This window comes from Euprymna scolopes, chromosome 5 (genome assembly GCF_053919585.1).
Source record: "Euprymna scolopes isolate OS-2025 chromosome 5, ASM5391958v1, whole genome shotgun sequence".
NCBI classification, from domain to species: Eukaryota; Metazoa; Mollusca; class Cephalopoda; order Sepiida; family Sepiolidae; genus Euprymna; species Euprymna scolopes.
Window position 1 is genome coordinate 85,123,346 of NC_136486.1, and position 16,692 is coordinate 85,140,037.

A 16,692-nucleotide genomic window follows, 5' to 3' on the forward strand; every position below is an offset into this window, starting at 1 on the left:
TGTGAATGAAATTTTTACATTTTTATTTCAGATCTGCCATTGATCCAATTCAAGTTGATTTAGGGGCTAATTTATATGAAGAAAATCAATCACTGTTAAAATTCAAGTAAGAAAAGATTAAAAAAAAAACCTTTTTTGTTTTTATCTAATTATTCCTCTATCTTAGTCCTTAGTACAGGGGGGGGTGTGCGTGTAGGCAAAGCAACTTGCTTATTTGGAATCTATAAATATAAAGGCGAAAATGTGTGTATGTATGTATGTTTGTATGTGTGTTTGTGTGTCCGCTAAAAACTTTCGACAGACACAAAAATTCACAAACTCGGTATCATATTAAAGCTCCATCCTTCACTCGAAAAATATTGAAAAATTGGCCAAAAACGTTCATTTTTTTTCACCCTGAAATCGACAATTTTCGACAGGGGGGGGGGTCAACAAAAACGGCCCTCTCATGACGACGACCAGTTCTACGCATGCGTCAGATGACGTCATGACCTGATTTACTTTAAATAGTTGAAAAACTGACTAAATTTCATGTACGTCGCTTTAGGCCAGTTTGTTTGCGCGTTGGTTCATTATCTAAACGTTTTGGGTTTGAATCGTAGTGTGAGATGTCTTTTTTTTTTTCGATTTTTTAAATTTAATATATTGAACCAGTGTTATTTAAGCCATTTTTCACGTAACGTTCGTTTTTCTGTTGTTTTTTTACTTCGCTTATCCACCCCCGACCACACACCCAAAAACACCCGGGTACCCACTGATTTAAAAAAATTTTATATCGAAACAGGCTTATTTAAGCCATTTTTCACGTGTTCGTTTTCTGTTTTCATCGTTTGTTTGCCTTACGTTATTTTTTTTTGTGTTTTTTTTTTCAATGTTTTGATTAAGAAAGAAAACAACGTTAAAACTTAAGTGTGGGGAGGAGCCCACACTTAAGTTTTAACGTTGTTTTCTTTTTTTCACTTATAACAAATAAACCTGGTCATTGACCTCGTCGTTGTCGCAACGCTCAACGACTTCCGTGCGCGCACCTGTCAATTTGGTTCTTACTTAAATAAATTCAAACATCTTTCACTAACTCATTCTGGCTGGCCGATTTTATTTTTAAACTTCGCCTCAGGGCTTCGGGTTCAATCCTACCAACTTTTACCCCCCCCTCCCCGATTTCTTTTTTATTTAACACCGCACACACCTACAAACACTCCGGCAACACTAGTCTATATATATAAAAGGCAAAATGTGTGTGACCATTTCGTGTATGTCTCGCAAAGGCTTCTTTTGCACACGCTCCCGGGGTCGTTACGATCGCTTACAACTGTTTATATAGGTCCTATATAATAATATCTAGGATTTGGGAAAGCACGTCATGTCTAGATTTATTTACGTCGATTTTTACAAAATTATTGCTATTTCAGCCCGTCTTGTATTCGTTCAGTTTTTTCGTATAAAAAGCGAAACTAATTCAAAGCTAAGGCACTGTTCCCGGCAATCGCACCGGGAAACGTCCAGAAGCAATCAGCTTTGATCAATGTGGGGCCAAACTCCTTATATCAGACAATTGCTATTCAATCTGGACAATGGGGAGCTGGTTTCCCCTCCCCAACATCTTGGGGAAAAAGCCAGTCAAAGTTGGGTAAACAAACCCAAATGCTTGCCCCGCAGCAAAAGTTAACTCCGTGACTTCTATTTGACCTCATTAATGAGGTCAAATAGAAGTCACGGAGTTAACTTTTATTGCGGACATGTGTCATTTCTGTTTTTTAATACTTAAATAAATAAATTCAAACATGTTTCCGTTAGTATTTCGTGGTGGCCCAATGGTTAACGTCGCATGTTTTTTTTTCACACTTTAATTTCCAACTTTGCCTCAAGGGTTCGAGTTCGATCCTCATACTTACCTACCAAAACTTTTTTTTTATTTTACCCCCCAATTTTGATTTACCCAAAACCACACACACCTCCAAACACCCGGGCAACGCCAGGTACCCCCCCCTCGCTAGTATCAATTAAAACACAATAAGCAAGTTGCTCTGCCCCACCCTGTATTTCCTCTTTGATGATCTACCGTTTCAACTTCTGTCTTGAGGTTTTAAACCTTTCCTTCCTATTTTAATTTCCTTTCTTGTGAAAATTATCTATATTATATTTCTCTTAGTCTATCTGTTTGTCCATTCTATTTTTTTTCAGAAACTGATCTGAATGAAATTTTGTATGAACCTTTGTTATGAAAAATGCAATTAACTAAGTATTATGGCATCCGTTCAATGCACAGTTAAAGATCAATAGGGATGAGTGACCACAATACCACATTTACTCTAGAAGTTTTTTTGGAAACTTCTGGTCCAATCTAGCTGAAATTTTTTATAGACCTTTGTGGTATTCATTTAATGCACAGTTAGGCATTAAGAGGTATTAGTAGGGATTAGTATTTAATGCAAAAATGAGTGCAAATTTAACCATATTCAATCATCGTTTTGGCATAAAGCACTCATTCTAACTCAACAGCTAGAACTGTTGTTCATTTTTAATAGGTTAAAAAGTGTAATTTAAAAATAATGTAACTAATGAAAAAAAAAGAGTCTAAAATGTTCTATAGAAATAAAACATATTCAATATAAACTGCATTCCTTAATAAATTTGAGCAGAAATGGAAAATAATCCTGTCATTAAAAATATTCACCTGTTTCTTTCATTTTGTTTTTTGTGCTCTGATTTTAACATATTTTAAATTTATCATAATACATAATGAAATGACACTTTCATAACTCTAGATTGATTCATTCAATTATGACAATATTGAGATGAAAACGAAGTTTAGAAAAAGTTCAAAGATTTCCTTTAATATTTGAAAAGTTGTCATTTTCATAATTTATAGCGCTAGATCATTATTTTCAAAATTTAATGTGATGACATAGATTTTAATTGATATTTTGAATTACTGTAAGAGAAAGACCATTTGGAGAAAAAATAAATGGAAATATAATTTAATAAGGAAGCGCTTTACAAAAATTAAAAATAAGCATGTTTTTTGGTTCTCTTTTAAATTTTGAAATAATTTATATCGCAGACTCTTAATTTATCTTATTTTTGCAACTTTTGCTGATAAAAATAGCAAGTTCATTTTTTAAATTATTTAAATATTAAAGAACAATAATAATTATTAAAAAAACTTAAAATAAACTAAAAATAAAACCATTGCTGTAATTTATAGACATTATTTTTCTGAATAAAATGTTTCTAAAATCTTGGCAGAATTAAATGACACTGTCATCAACTCTCTATTTTATTTTTTTCTTTTGCTATTCAAATTTTTGCAAGAGGTTTAGCTTTTAATGTAATCTTAACATAAAATGGCCGCTGTACTTGACTTTTCGATCTGAGTAATAAGCCATCTTCAGAATTTCAAACAGGAGATCATTTTATGTTAAACTTAAATAGCAAACTCTAAATTATTGAATATGTATGTTTTTCAAAATGCATTTTTATAACCTAAGTTAAATAGAATCCAAAGACTTTAAAAAAAATAAAATAAAAATATTTTTAGAGGAAGATTGTAATGGAGTTCGGGGGATCATTTTATATTAAACTTACTAGACAATTTAGTTTTAAAAACTGAGATTTTGGTCTTTACCAATAGTAATCTGAAGAGTTGATTTTTTTTTGTTAACAGTATATCCTTTAAAAATTCTTCTGTTAACTATTGTTAAAATACCTAAAATAATTTATGTCACAAATGTTTAAGTTGAAAGCATTATTTTCTGAAGAGACTATTATTGCTTAATTTTGCCGAAATTAGATATTAGAGACTTAATGTTGCCCAGTATTGAATAAGGATCAATGAATGTTCTACATTTCCAATACTTTTATTGTCATCAAAATCTGTGAAATCACCCATTCTTTTTAATCAAATCAATTGCCTGCTCTAGTTGGGAATGCACCACAGTGCACCAGCAGGAAGTTTCACATGCCTTCCCTCAGTGACTTGGTCCACAATATATTGTAATCTACATTGCACTGTATAGAACCTATTGTTGATTTTATAAAATTATTGTTATATAAAAGCTTGGATAAAACTGTAAAATGCAAAAGTCAAGTATCATGAGTCAATTGTGCTCTAAACAGAAACATTCATTTTGAATGTGCCCCTATCTTATCAAACAACCTACTGTTAATTTCATATGCCGTACCCTTCTGTTTGTATGATAAAAAAACTTCTCAAATTACCTTATAGGCTGTATAAGGGTGTTAATTTTGGTCCAAATCGGACTGTGTCCCTGTTAATTGGATTTTTTTGATTATTGATTTTCAATACTTATTCATGCAGTCTGATATAAAATCAATCTAAAAACACTCCCAGGCACATAAAGTACATTTGTGTGAAATTAAAAAAAACAAAAACTGGCCCAGCTGTTTTGGAGTCCATAAGGAACTCTCTCTCTCTCTCTCTCTCTCTCTCTCTCTCTCTCTCTCTCTCTCTCTCTCACTTACATTAGTAGAGATAAAGATATTCTTCATGGTGAATCTGAATTTGTATTTATGTTAAAAAATTTGGTTTCTCAAAAAAAATTTAATACATTTATTTTCCTCTCCAGTAGTGACTAATTCAAATTTTATGTCTAAGATAAAGCAAAATGACTTGTGACTTCTGTATAAAATAGAGCCAGTTTTTCCTTGGTAGCTTCTTTGTGATTTTTTTAATGTCATCAAACCTATTTTATTAATCATAAAAGGGAAATACTTTTAAAGCAACTCTTGCATGTTGGTCATTTTTTTTCTGAGCTTTAATTGGATTACTTATATATTTTACATATATTAATTGTATAAGATTTTTTAAACTCATGACATACTTTAAAACGAAGGGTAATTTAAAATGTTACGTTTGTCACAAACAGAAAGTATCTTGTCCAACAATTTTATGATATAATACTATTTTTAATATAATATTATTTTATAGTTTAGAACTATTTTTTTATTTCTTTACAGAGGAGTATCATTGAAGAAAGAAGTTATAAAAAATTGGTATATGGAAAGAGCTTGTGAGATTGAGTTAGAATCTCGAATGGTGGATAATGCTGTAGAATTAATCAAGCTCGGAATAGATCGAGGGACCAAGGTAAAAAAATATTCACCAACTGTAAATATTTTTTGATTGATAATATATTTTTGAAAAAGATAAAAAATTTTCATTGATGTTTTATTTAAATCAAAGTTCATTAAACAATTATTAATCTTAATGAAACAATATGTTTTGTTGCAAAAATCCTATTATCATTGAGATTTCTAAATTCTGTAGGCAAAACAATGTTACTACTTACATCACAATATCTCTACTTTTTAGCCTATTATTGACTATGATTTTATCCTCTGAAATTTTAACAAATTTTTCATACATATCAACTTGAAGAGTGGACGGTAATTATAGATTAAACTTATGGAAATTGGAATGGCTAGTATCTCTACTATTATATAAAAGAAACTTTGTGTGTGTGTGTGTGTTCCTTCCTCATAGGTTCCAGAATTTCACACAAAGGTAATTTATATGTCTGACAGTGTTCTTAGATATGTTTTGTACAGAAATTCATCCAATAAGTATTGAAAAAAATCAGACCTTAAACATAGCTTTTCTCTCTTATAGATGAATAGATTAAAAAATAATTTTTACGGGTGGGAATATTTTACATTAAACCGGCCAAGGGAGATAAGAAAATCTAAACAAATAATTTTTTCTTAAAAATAAAAAGCCCGGATTTATTGCCATTTGGATATATAGCTCAGTGGTAGAGCATTTGATTCCAGATCAAATGGCCCCCTGTTCAAGTCTGGGTGTACCTCACCATTTTATTTTAATTTTTTCTTATTAATGAGTTCAATTTACGATAAAAAAAAAAGAGGTACTATTTAATATCACTGCAAATCATTTTTTCATTTACATATTTTAAAACTAAACATTAATCAGAAGCAACTTTTCCAGGGCATTCATCGTCAAGCCCAAATATCAGCTGACCTGATATTGTAAGCAAACACAGATGGAATTTGATGGACAACCTCATTATTTTTTTATTTTTTGTTTGCGAATTAGTCCACCGGGCAAATTATTCCTATTAATATATAATATTCAATAAAGGAGTGATTCTATAATAATATGTATGCAATTTGCATAAATTAAAATATCATGTTTAAGCATATTGTACAACCAGGCAATGCCGGGCGTCTAGCTAGTAATGAATAAACTAGTTAAAATATTGACACAGAAAGATGTTTAAAGTTTTCATGGGCACCGATATTTTGATCAATATGTCCGATTTTATTGTAAAAGTAAATTTATTAATTGAGATTTATAAGATATTTTTCTTTTAGATAAATAGAAAAAATGTTAGAGAATGGGAGGATGTATTCTATCCATCTAAATTCTGTTGTTTAGCAATCATTTAAATATAAATTCAAATTAAAAACTAATGCTGTACATATTGCTCATCCTCCTGAGATGGTTATCTCTATATAAATAAAATGAACTCATTTTTTCCCGTCTGATTTTGACATTAATAGGATTAGAAATCAAGATATTTCATGCAAATATAATATGCACAAACGGCAGAACAATATCTGAGGTGTGTTATAGGCTTATTATTTCTCAAATTCCTCGATAATCTTAGATTTCTATACTTTTTCTGCTGAGAAGTCACGGCCAAAATCGGTTAAGATCAATGGAAGTGGTAAAATATTTTCTCTCTAATAAATTCCCCCTCCCCCTGCCATCACTTAACACCGTTTGGGGATCGTTCACAAGGAACAGTTGAGAAGAGAACACTGGTTTGGCTTCGTAGTTCTTTCATGTGAAGTTATTTAAAATCACTAAACTAAGCTGCAGTGCTCTGTGGCGTAGTGCTTAGCGTGCTGGACAATTCACATTATATTTTCACGTTCGCGCCGACCTACCGTAGTCGTTTTTTTTTTTGTTTTTCCTAAACAACTGGAATGGACTTTTCTTGGTGGCCGAACTGTTAACGTTGCAGATGTTTTTTTTTTTTTTTCACACTTTATTTTCCTACTTTTACTCATGACTCCGGGTTTGATCCTTCCTACTTACCTACCATAACATTTTTTAACCCCCCCCCCCCCCGCGTCCCGGAAACAAACACTCGGACAACGCCGGGTACCCCTGCTAGTTCTTTATAAAAGAGAATTTAAAGATTTTCTTTTCTTTCCTTGCTGTTAAAAATGAGTTTACATTACCACTGACTCAGCTTAAAATTTATGCAACATGTATCATGACAACTAATAAAAATATGCAATTGGAGTGAGCATACATTTGCTAATATGTTTCATATTGATGAATTATTCTTTTAAGCTAAAACTATTAAGAAAAAAAAATTTAATTTGAAAATAATAATTTTATTCAATTCTAGTCTTTACATTTATAAAATTAATTTTTCAAATATGGAGTAGGAATCTGAAATGTTAACAAAGCAGTATTGGAAAATGCTGAAACTAATTTTTTTTTTGTGAAGGAGATTGTACCCATAAAAATGTGATATTTATCAGGAACATTTGGCTTCTGGTATATTTAATATGTATCCCATGACGCTATTTTATGAATAGATCCTTCTTTGGCCTTTTTTCTAGGAACAAGGAGTAGTATCTGTTCTGATGCTTCATTTAATCTATTCTGTCAATGATGTAGATTTCAAGAATGTTTTTTTTTTTTTTTTGTTCAAACCGAAAGTTCTCCTCCTTTTGAGGAGCTGGATGTTTCTCAGCTTAAGAACTGACCTTGTGTTTAAATTTTCATGTGTGAGGAGGCAAGTAAATAAAAACAATTAAATCCAAATTATATGGAACAAACAAACGGTACTTATGCAGAATACGAACCATGTTAAAATAATAATGTTATTAATGTTATTATTTAAACGCCCATTCTTAATTAATTTGTTTTATATAAAATCATTTTGTTCTGTTTCAATAAGAAAAGGCCTTCCTTCGTTCATTACATACCATGCTGAACTAATAACATTTTTAGAAATCCATCCTAAAAATGGGGAGTATGGTCTTTGCCAAATAATTTGTACTTTCAACAGACAATTTAAGAATTGAAAGGGGCAAAACGAAAAAGTGATGAAAAAAACAACAAATAAATATTATCAAAGACAAGATAACTGACTCTTCTACTTACTTGGATAACTTTTTTTGTGTTTTAACTTATTTTGAAGCATTATTCTGTAAAAAAAAAAGCTTTCCTGTAGCCCTAACTCTTAATAAAGAAATGTCTTCCTTATAAAATTTATTCCTATTGTGTTTTTCTTAATTTATTTTTCTAACAATGTAATAAGCACAAATACTGTAAAAAATGAATTTAACTTGAAAATCCTATCAAGGAAAGAAAATAACATGGTCCACCATCTGTATAAACACAGTCTGTACTTTTATCTAACAACTTAATAACCACAAATACCATCCAAAAATAATTAAACTTGAAAATTCTATCCAAAAATAGTAGCATGTTCCAGATTCTATACGTTCTGACGTTCTCTATAAACATATTTTGTACTTTACATTCTTTCACATAACTATTAAAGAAATATATATATAGCATGTTCCGTATTCCAGGTTTTTTGTTTTGTTTTGAATTGTTCACTGTTATTATAGATGCCCTCCATCAAGTATAAGTGAAAACAAAGTGGTGAATTTATAAAATTGTCTGTAGTTGTCTAAAATTATTGTATGTTCCTAATGAAGTGAAGTGATCTGGTAGATATTATTTTGATTCATTTTGGCTCTTTGTAATAAGAGAAGAAAATTAAAAAACATAAATTGAATACTATGAATCCAAAATTATTTCATTTTACTATTAAATTTTCATGTATTAAATTTCTTGATTACATTACTCCAAATTTATCGATATATATTTATATGTATTATGTATATATTCTAATTATTTCTAAATTGCATATTTCTATTTTCCAACCATTGCTCTTAACACAATAAAAGTCATAGAATTTGCAAAGTTATTTTAAATAAGACTAAGTTATAATTCAAGTTTGATTGACAACTAAAACGGGTTGTCTCTTCCTTTTTGCAGGGTCTTTCAGATTTGTTGGATGACTTACTAACAATGGAATGTCTTGTTTATGATTGCCATGTTGGACCTGAGCTGACATTTAAAGAACTTCAAAAAATGACAAATATTCAGAGAGCTCATCTCATAATGAATAAGGTCTGTTTTATTTTGCCATATTTCTCAGAAGTCTATTTGTTTTTATTAAATTTGAAAAATAGATGTCTTTGTTTTTATTATTATTATTATTTATTTTAAAAATAGAAGTTTATTTGTTTTTATGCAATTTTTAAAATATATTATTTCATAAGAGAATGATATTGTGTATAACATATTATACAATTCATAGAATTTTCTTCTTACAACCTGGTACATTTCCACATTAGAATAAGAAAAGTTGAATACAGAACAACAAACCCAATTACAAGAGATGAAACCTGACATATTCTTTCTAAGCAAAACTGGAATAGGGCCGACCGCTTCCCTTGATGAGTTCATAATTAACAGATACTCTAACTTAACATCTAAATCTGACCCCCAAGATCGCCATGGGCATGGAATATGTGCCTACATTAAAAATGGCTTCCCATGTGGTAGGGATCTCTCTAGAGAAGATCCTAATTTACCTTATATGTGCTTCCGGGTTGCACTTGCTTACACCACTGCATTTATATTTGTTCTCTATCGGCCCCATAACAGCGGAGTTACAATCTTTAAGAGCATATTTGAGAAAATAGACCACATCCTGTCTGCACATCCCTTGGTTAACATCCACATCTGTGGTGACTTCAACGTCCATAACGTGGAATGGCTGACCCACTCAAATAAGACTGACGGTGAGCAGAGGCTCTGTCATGATTTTGCCATTGCTTATGACCTCATCTAGATTGCTCGCAAGCCCACTCGTGTGCCCGATACTACAGGTTAATATGCAAGCCTCCTAGACCTTTTTCTCTCAACTTCCCCCTGAGCTATGTTCACGTTCCGTTCTTTCTCCTCTAGGATCCTCCGACCACTCCGTCGTATCAGTTAAGATAAAAATGAAATGTAATAAGTCCCCAGATGTACCCCTCCACCGTACTGTATACCGATACTCCATGGCTGACTTGGATAGCTTCCGTACATTCATATCTGATCTACCTCTGCATTCCATGTTTAAAAAGGATGTGTCCTCTATAGTATCAGACCTGACCGAATGGTTAATAGTAGGCATATACCGATTCATACCATCTAAAAAATTCCAACAAAAACCTACCAGCCAGCCATGGTTCTCCCCAGAATGTGCTGCTGCTATTGCGCACAGAAATCACTTTTTCCGTAGCTACCAACGTAATAGATGCACTGAGACTAAAGCTGCTTTCAGGAACGCCAGCAACCACTGTAAAAGAGTAATAAAAAATGCAAGAGAGCTATATGCTCAGTCTGTTAAATCCAAAGTAGCTGATCAGTGGCTTGGTTCTCACCAGTTTTGGCAAATAACAAATAGGATCCTGAACAGAAGTGTGCGTTCTATCCCAACCATTATCAATGGACCAGAGGTCATCTCATCAGCTTCAAACAAGGCCAAACTATTTGCCAAGAACTTTGCAGCTAATTCTACCCTATGTGACGAAGGCCATCAACTCCCCATATTTTCTCCTATAACACAGAATTCGCTAGGTAACATACAAATATCTGTGCATGTGGTCGCCAAGCTAATCAAGAACCTTGATTCCAGTAAAGCAACTGGCCCTGATGGCATCCCAATTATAGTGTTAAAAAGCTTCAACCAGAACTTGCTCCCATACTTATGAAACTGTTTAAGCGTTGCCTTAAGGAGAAGTGCTTTCCAACACCCTGGAAAACCTCATCAGTATGTCCTGTATTTAAGAACTGCCTTTGTCAAGGCAGTTCTTAAATAGACTTCGTGGCTTAGTGGGGTATGCCCTTTTCTCTTCCCTGCAACCTCTCTCCCACAGAAGAGACGTTGCAAGCCTATCTTTGTTTTATCGTTATTTCCATGGCAGGTGCTCGTCTGAACTCCAATCTCTGGTCCCCCCCTCGCCAATCTTTTACGAAAAACACCCGTTTAGCTGAATCCACTGTCAAAAACTTTCCCCACTCTTTATCTATGCCTAAATCAAAATGTAGATTCCATGAACAAAGCTTCTTTCTTAGAAGTCATGCCTGTGGAACTCTGTTCTGTCTGTCTGCTTCCCACCTGACTACAACCTGGATGTCTTCAAGTCCAATGTAAACAAATTCCTAATGAACCACCCCCTTAAGTAGACACTTTATTAAATCTCCACACTAACGTACTGTGCTTACAATGACCTTTATCCCCGAGTGGCTTCCGGGCCTTGATAAGTGGTGACCACCTTGTAAAAAAAACAAAAAAAAAAACAAGATAGTTTATTTTATTTATTTTTTATTTTACTTGAGAAAAGGATAATCTCTCTGAAATACTGTGATATTTCATTACATGAATTGATAGTGATTAAATGGTCGAGAAGTCTGGAAACAAATAAATTTAAGTATATATACATATATATAGAGAGAAATAAAAAGGAACAAACCGTATTATGTGTTCATCAACGTTTCGTCTTTATTTCGAGACTTCCTCTGGATGAATGAGATTAAGAAACAAAAAATACCAGTACATAATATTTCAAAATGTTTCACATGCACAGTGTGACGCAGTTCTATTTCAGAGAAACGCAAAAAGACGTTGGAAATTCAAAAAGGAGGGGGGAGGGCTGGCGCTGTTAAAGAGAAGGAAATTTTAGTGACGTCATATAGTTGTTAATGTAATTTTAAAACTATGAAACGCAGTTAATATTCTTATTGGAAAAAAAGATATATCTGTTCAAATTCAAATATAGGTTTGTAACAGAAATGAAATGAGTGTTTTTATGTAATTTATTGATTGAGATTATGTGTTAATTATTACAGGGGGTGTTTGAATGGAGTGAGAAAGTTAACCTGTGTCTACAGTTAAATAATGTTCTTTTAATAAAAGTTTACTTATTAATGGCGTTATGTTATAGAAACCTCCACGTTGTTTAATAGTGCTTGAAATTGCGATAAGCGCAGATTCAAGAAGTCTCTGGCGCGGTTTATTTGAAATAAATTTAACTACTTTTGCTTGTTTAAAGTCAAAGGTGTGATTATGTTGCAATGAATGAGAGAATAATGCACTTAGAGAATTGCTATTTTTTATATCTCTTTTATGTTCATTGAGCCTTTTTTCCAATTTATGCTGAGTTTCACCAACGTATTTATGATGGCAATTATGGCAAGGAATAGTGTACATACCTCCATTGGAAACTGGTTTGTTATGGAGATGTTTTGTAGTTTTTAATATATGTCTTATGGTTAGTGATGTGGTTTGTACGATAGGAATTTTTAGTTTGTTTAGTGTGTTACAGATTATTGTATTATTGGTGTGTGTAGGTAAAAGAAGATGTCTGTTTATGAGGGAAAGGTCTGGTGTGTATGATTTTTTATTATTATTTATTCTGGAAAATATTTGTGTGGCTTTTCTCTTAGCATTCAATATGAAATATGTCGGATATTGCAAGGTTTTCAAAATGTTTTTGAGGTATTTGAATTCTTCGTCCAGATATTTAAGACTGCAAATTCTGAAAACGCGTAAGAAGAAACCAATTATCATCCCTGTTTTTATTTTATTATTATGGTGTGAATAGAAATGTATGTAATCGTTTTTGTGTGTAGTTTTGCGGTGAACTTTGAAGGATAGTTTATTATTGGATTTTATAATAAGTATGTCAAGAAAAGGTAATGAGTTATTGCTTTCTGTTTCATAAGTAAACTTTATGGAAGGTTCGACTGAGTCTAATTTGTCTCTAATGATATTTATGCGTCTATTTTCAGGAAGAAAAATTAAAATATCGTCAATGTATCTGAAATACTCTGTGTTTGGAGGTAATCTGAATTTGAAAGGACCAGATTCTAGGAATTCTAAGAAAAGGCAAGCTAATACTCCACTAAGAGGGTTACCCATAAGAAGACCAAAATTTTGTTTATAGAAATTATTATTAAAGTGAAAATAAGTCATGTTAGTTATAAGTCTAATGATTTTTATAAGAGTGTCGGGAGGAAAAGGTAAGCTAATGTTAGATTTTTTTAAATGTTTAAGGAGTAAATTCAAGCATTTTTTAATGGGGACATTAGTATATAATGATGTTATATCTAAGCTGTGTATAGTTTTGTTTTGTACGTTAATGTTTTTTATTTTGTTCAGTAAATCTCCGGAGTTCTTTATGTGGGAGGTGCTGATAGTGCCCAGTAGTGGAGTCAAAACGTTGGATATGGCACGTGCAATTTTGTGTGTTGCACTATCGATGCCGGATATTATAGGGCGCATAGGGATGTCTGGTTTGTGAGTTTTGAGGAGGCCATATAGTGATGGAACATTGGGGTGGTATTCAATGTATTCAATAAAACTTGGATGTCATACATTGAATACCACCCCACCACTCAGTCGAACCTTCTATAAAGTTTACCTATGAAACAGAAAGCAATAACTCATTACCTTTTCTTGACATACTTATTATAAAATCCAATAATAAACTATCCTTCAAAGTTCACCGCAAAACTACACACAAAAACGATTGCATACATTTCTATTCACACCATAATAATAAAATAAAAACAGGGATGATAATTGGTTTCTTCTTACGCGTTTTCAGAATTTGCAGTCTTAAATATCTGGACGAAGAATTCAAATACCTCAAAAACATTTTGAAAACCTTGCAATATCCGACATATTTCATATTGAATGCTAAGAGAAAAGCCACACAAATATTTTCCAGAATAAATAATAATAAAAAATCATACACACCAGACCTTTCCCTCATAAACAGACATCTTCTTTTACCTACACACACCAATAATACAATAATCTGTAACACACTAAACAAACTAAAAATTCCTATCGTACAAACCACATCACTAACCATAAGACATATATTAAAAACTACGAAACATCTCCATAACAAACCAGTTTCCAATGGAGGTATATACACTATTCCTTGCCATAATTGCCATCATAAATACGTTGGTGAAACTCAGCGTAAATTGGAAAAAAGGCTCAATGACCATAAAAGAGATATAAAAAATAGCAATTCTCTAACTGCATTATTCTCTCATTCATTGCAACATAATCACACCTTTGACTTTAAACAAGCAAAAGTAGTTAAATTTATTTCAAATAAACCGCGCCAGAGACTTCTTGAATCTGCGCTTATCGCAATTTCAAGCACTATTAAACAACGTGGAGGTTTCTATAACATAACGCCATTAATAAGTAAACTTTTATTAAAAGAACATTATTTAACTGTAGACACAGGTTAACTTTCTCACTCCATTCAAACACCCCCTGTAATAATTAACACATAATCTCAATCAATAAATTACATAAAAACACTCATTTCATTTCTGTTACAAACCTATATTTGAATTTGAACAGATATATCTTTTTTTCCAATAAGAATATTAACTGCGTTTCATAGTTTTAAAATTACATTAACAACTATATGATGTCACTAAAATTTCCTTCTCTTTAACAGCGCCAGCCCTCCCCCCTCCTTTTTGAATTTCCAATGTCTTTTTGCGTTTCTCTGAAATAGAACTGCGTCACACTGTGCACATGAAACATTTTGAAATATTATGTACTGGTATTTTTTGTTTCTTAATCTCATTCATCCAAAAGAAGTCTCGAAATAAAGATGAAACGTTGATGAACACATAATACGGTTTGTTCCTTTTTATTTCTCTATTTTGTCGGAATTCTATTTCCATTATTTTCATCATCATATATATATATATATATATATATATATATAAAATATATTTGTAGTCATCGACATACAGTCCTGTTTCGTTGTCTCACAACTCATCAGTGCCGCTAGACTAGCACCTCTCCCAAGGCCGAGAATCGAACCTAGAACCGTTGTGTTGACAGTCGGCAGTTCTACCCCTTGACCACGGAAGCGATGCCCGCAACTAATCTGTCCGAATGTCTATTTAAATAAACATCTGTCCGCTACTTGTAAAGTGCTCAATACTTGTTTGTAAACAAACCGCGAGCTTCGCATTTTTCAGCCAAATTAAGTAGCGAGTGAGATTATTTACAACAGTGCTCAACCCAAAGAGGGGGGCTTATATATATATATATATATATATAAATAAATCTCCTTGTTAAATATTCAATTTTCTCACCTACAACCTGATATATTTTTGTATTATCGTTCTTGTCCAGAATTCAAACCAATTAAAAAAAATACAAACAAAATCTTTATAATATACATACCTGTCACAAGATGAAAATATATTCCAAAAATCACATAACTTAATGAAGTGTTTTTTTATTTTACTAAAAAATTAAGTTTTATGAGGAAGCTAGAATTGTCTGGCTTTGCTATCTTTAATAAATAAAGGGAGACAACTCAATTTGAACTACTGAGATCTAAATCGGCCTTGTAATGGCTACAAGATTTACTATTAAAATCACTAAAAATCATTAAGAACATGATTTTCTCTATAAAAAATATTTGATCAATTCATATGATTTTTGGAATTTGACATTGTCATTCCAGGATATGTACGTACATCATAAAGATTTTTCTGTATTTTTGTTTTTTACTTTGGTTGAATTCTGGATAACAACCCACATTATTATAGCCTTCTATAAATTATCTAAATACACACATGAGCAAAAAAAAATGGGCCAAGAGTGAAAGAAGGAAGAAATCGATTTTTCAATACTTTTCCATTAATTTTTGTTAATTTTAACTGAAAATTTCTATTTTGCAGATCATTATTATTATAGCATATAATAATAAGTGGAAAAATTAATCCTAAAAATGGTAAGACCGCATCTTGGTGGGGATATTAAAAAACCAAATTGCAGGATTAAGGCAGTCCAAAATGACTTACAAGCAGATTTTTGATATTTTAAGAAAAGAAAAAATGAAAACATTTCTTTCTGTAGTGAAGCGAATTGGTCAAAGGTTCAAAGTCGAATGCTTGATAAAAGGGAAACCTGGATCTGGTCGCCCGAGAGCATTCACTTTGAAGGACAACCACAGACTTAAATTAACTGTTTTGAAGGATTGAAAGAAAACATTGACCATAGCAAAGAATTCAAAACAGGGGATGAAATTCTTTTTCTAGATATACAATATCTAGATGAATGAAAGAAATGGGATTTTCTTCTGGTCAGATAAATCAAGATTTTTGTCTTGTTATTGATGCTCCCGATGCTCTCGAATGGCGCAATCGAAGAACTGGAGAAAGATTTTCACCAAGTTGCATAAAAACGACAGTTAAACACCAGAATGGAGGGATAATGATATGGGGAACTTTTACTGCAGCAGGAGTTGGGGAACTTATTAGATGTGAGCAGTCAATCAATGCAAAGGAATACATTTGAATATTAGAAACAGGACTGTAACCAAGTATCTAGAAGCTGGGAATATCTCAGAACATTATTTTTCAACATGATAATGCCCCTGCACACACTGCTAAAGTAAAAAAAAATGGTTTTCTGATAATTCAATTAATGTGATATTTTGGCCAGGTCAAAACCCCGATTTAAACCCAACCAAGAATATTTGGTCCATAATATCTTGTGCATTGGA

General features: G+C 32.1%; 1 protein-coding gene across 3 annotated transcripts in view; it reads left to right on the forward strand.

The window, feature by feature from the left end:
• LOC145276919 (NBAS subunit of NRZ tethering complex-like) overlaps positions 1 to 16,692 on the forward strand; it is a 199,874-nt gene that overhangs the window by 84,625 nt on the left and 98,557 nt on the right. For all 3 annotated transcript variants that reach the window (XM_080128386.1, XM_080128388.1, XM_080128387.1), the window contains 3 exons: positions 32 to 106; positions 4,981 to 5,110; positions 9,074 to 9,208. In XM_080128386.1, coding sequence (XP_079984512.1) covers positions 32 to 106; positions 4,981 to 5,110; positions 9,074 to 9,208 — 340 coding nt within the window. The remainder of the gene's footprint in view (positions 1 to 31; positions 107 to 4,980; positions 5,111 to 9,073; positions 9,209 to 16,692) is intronic.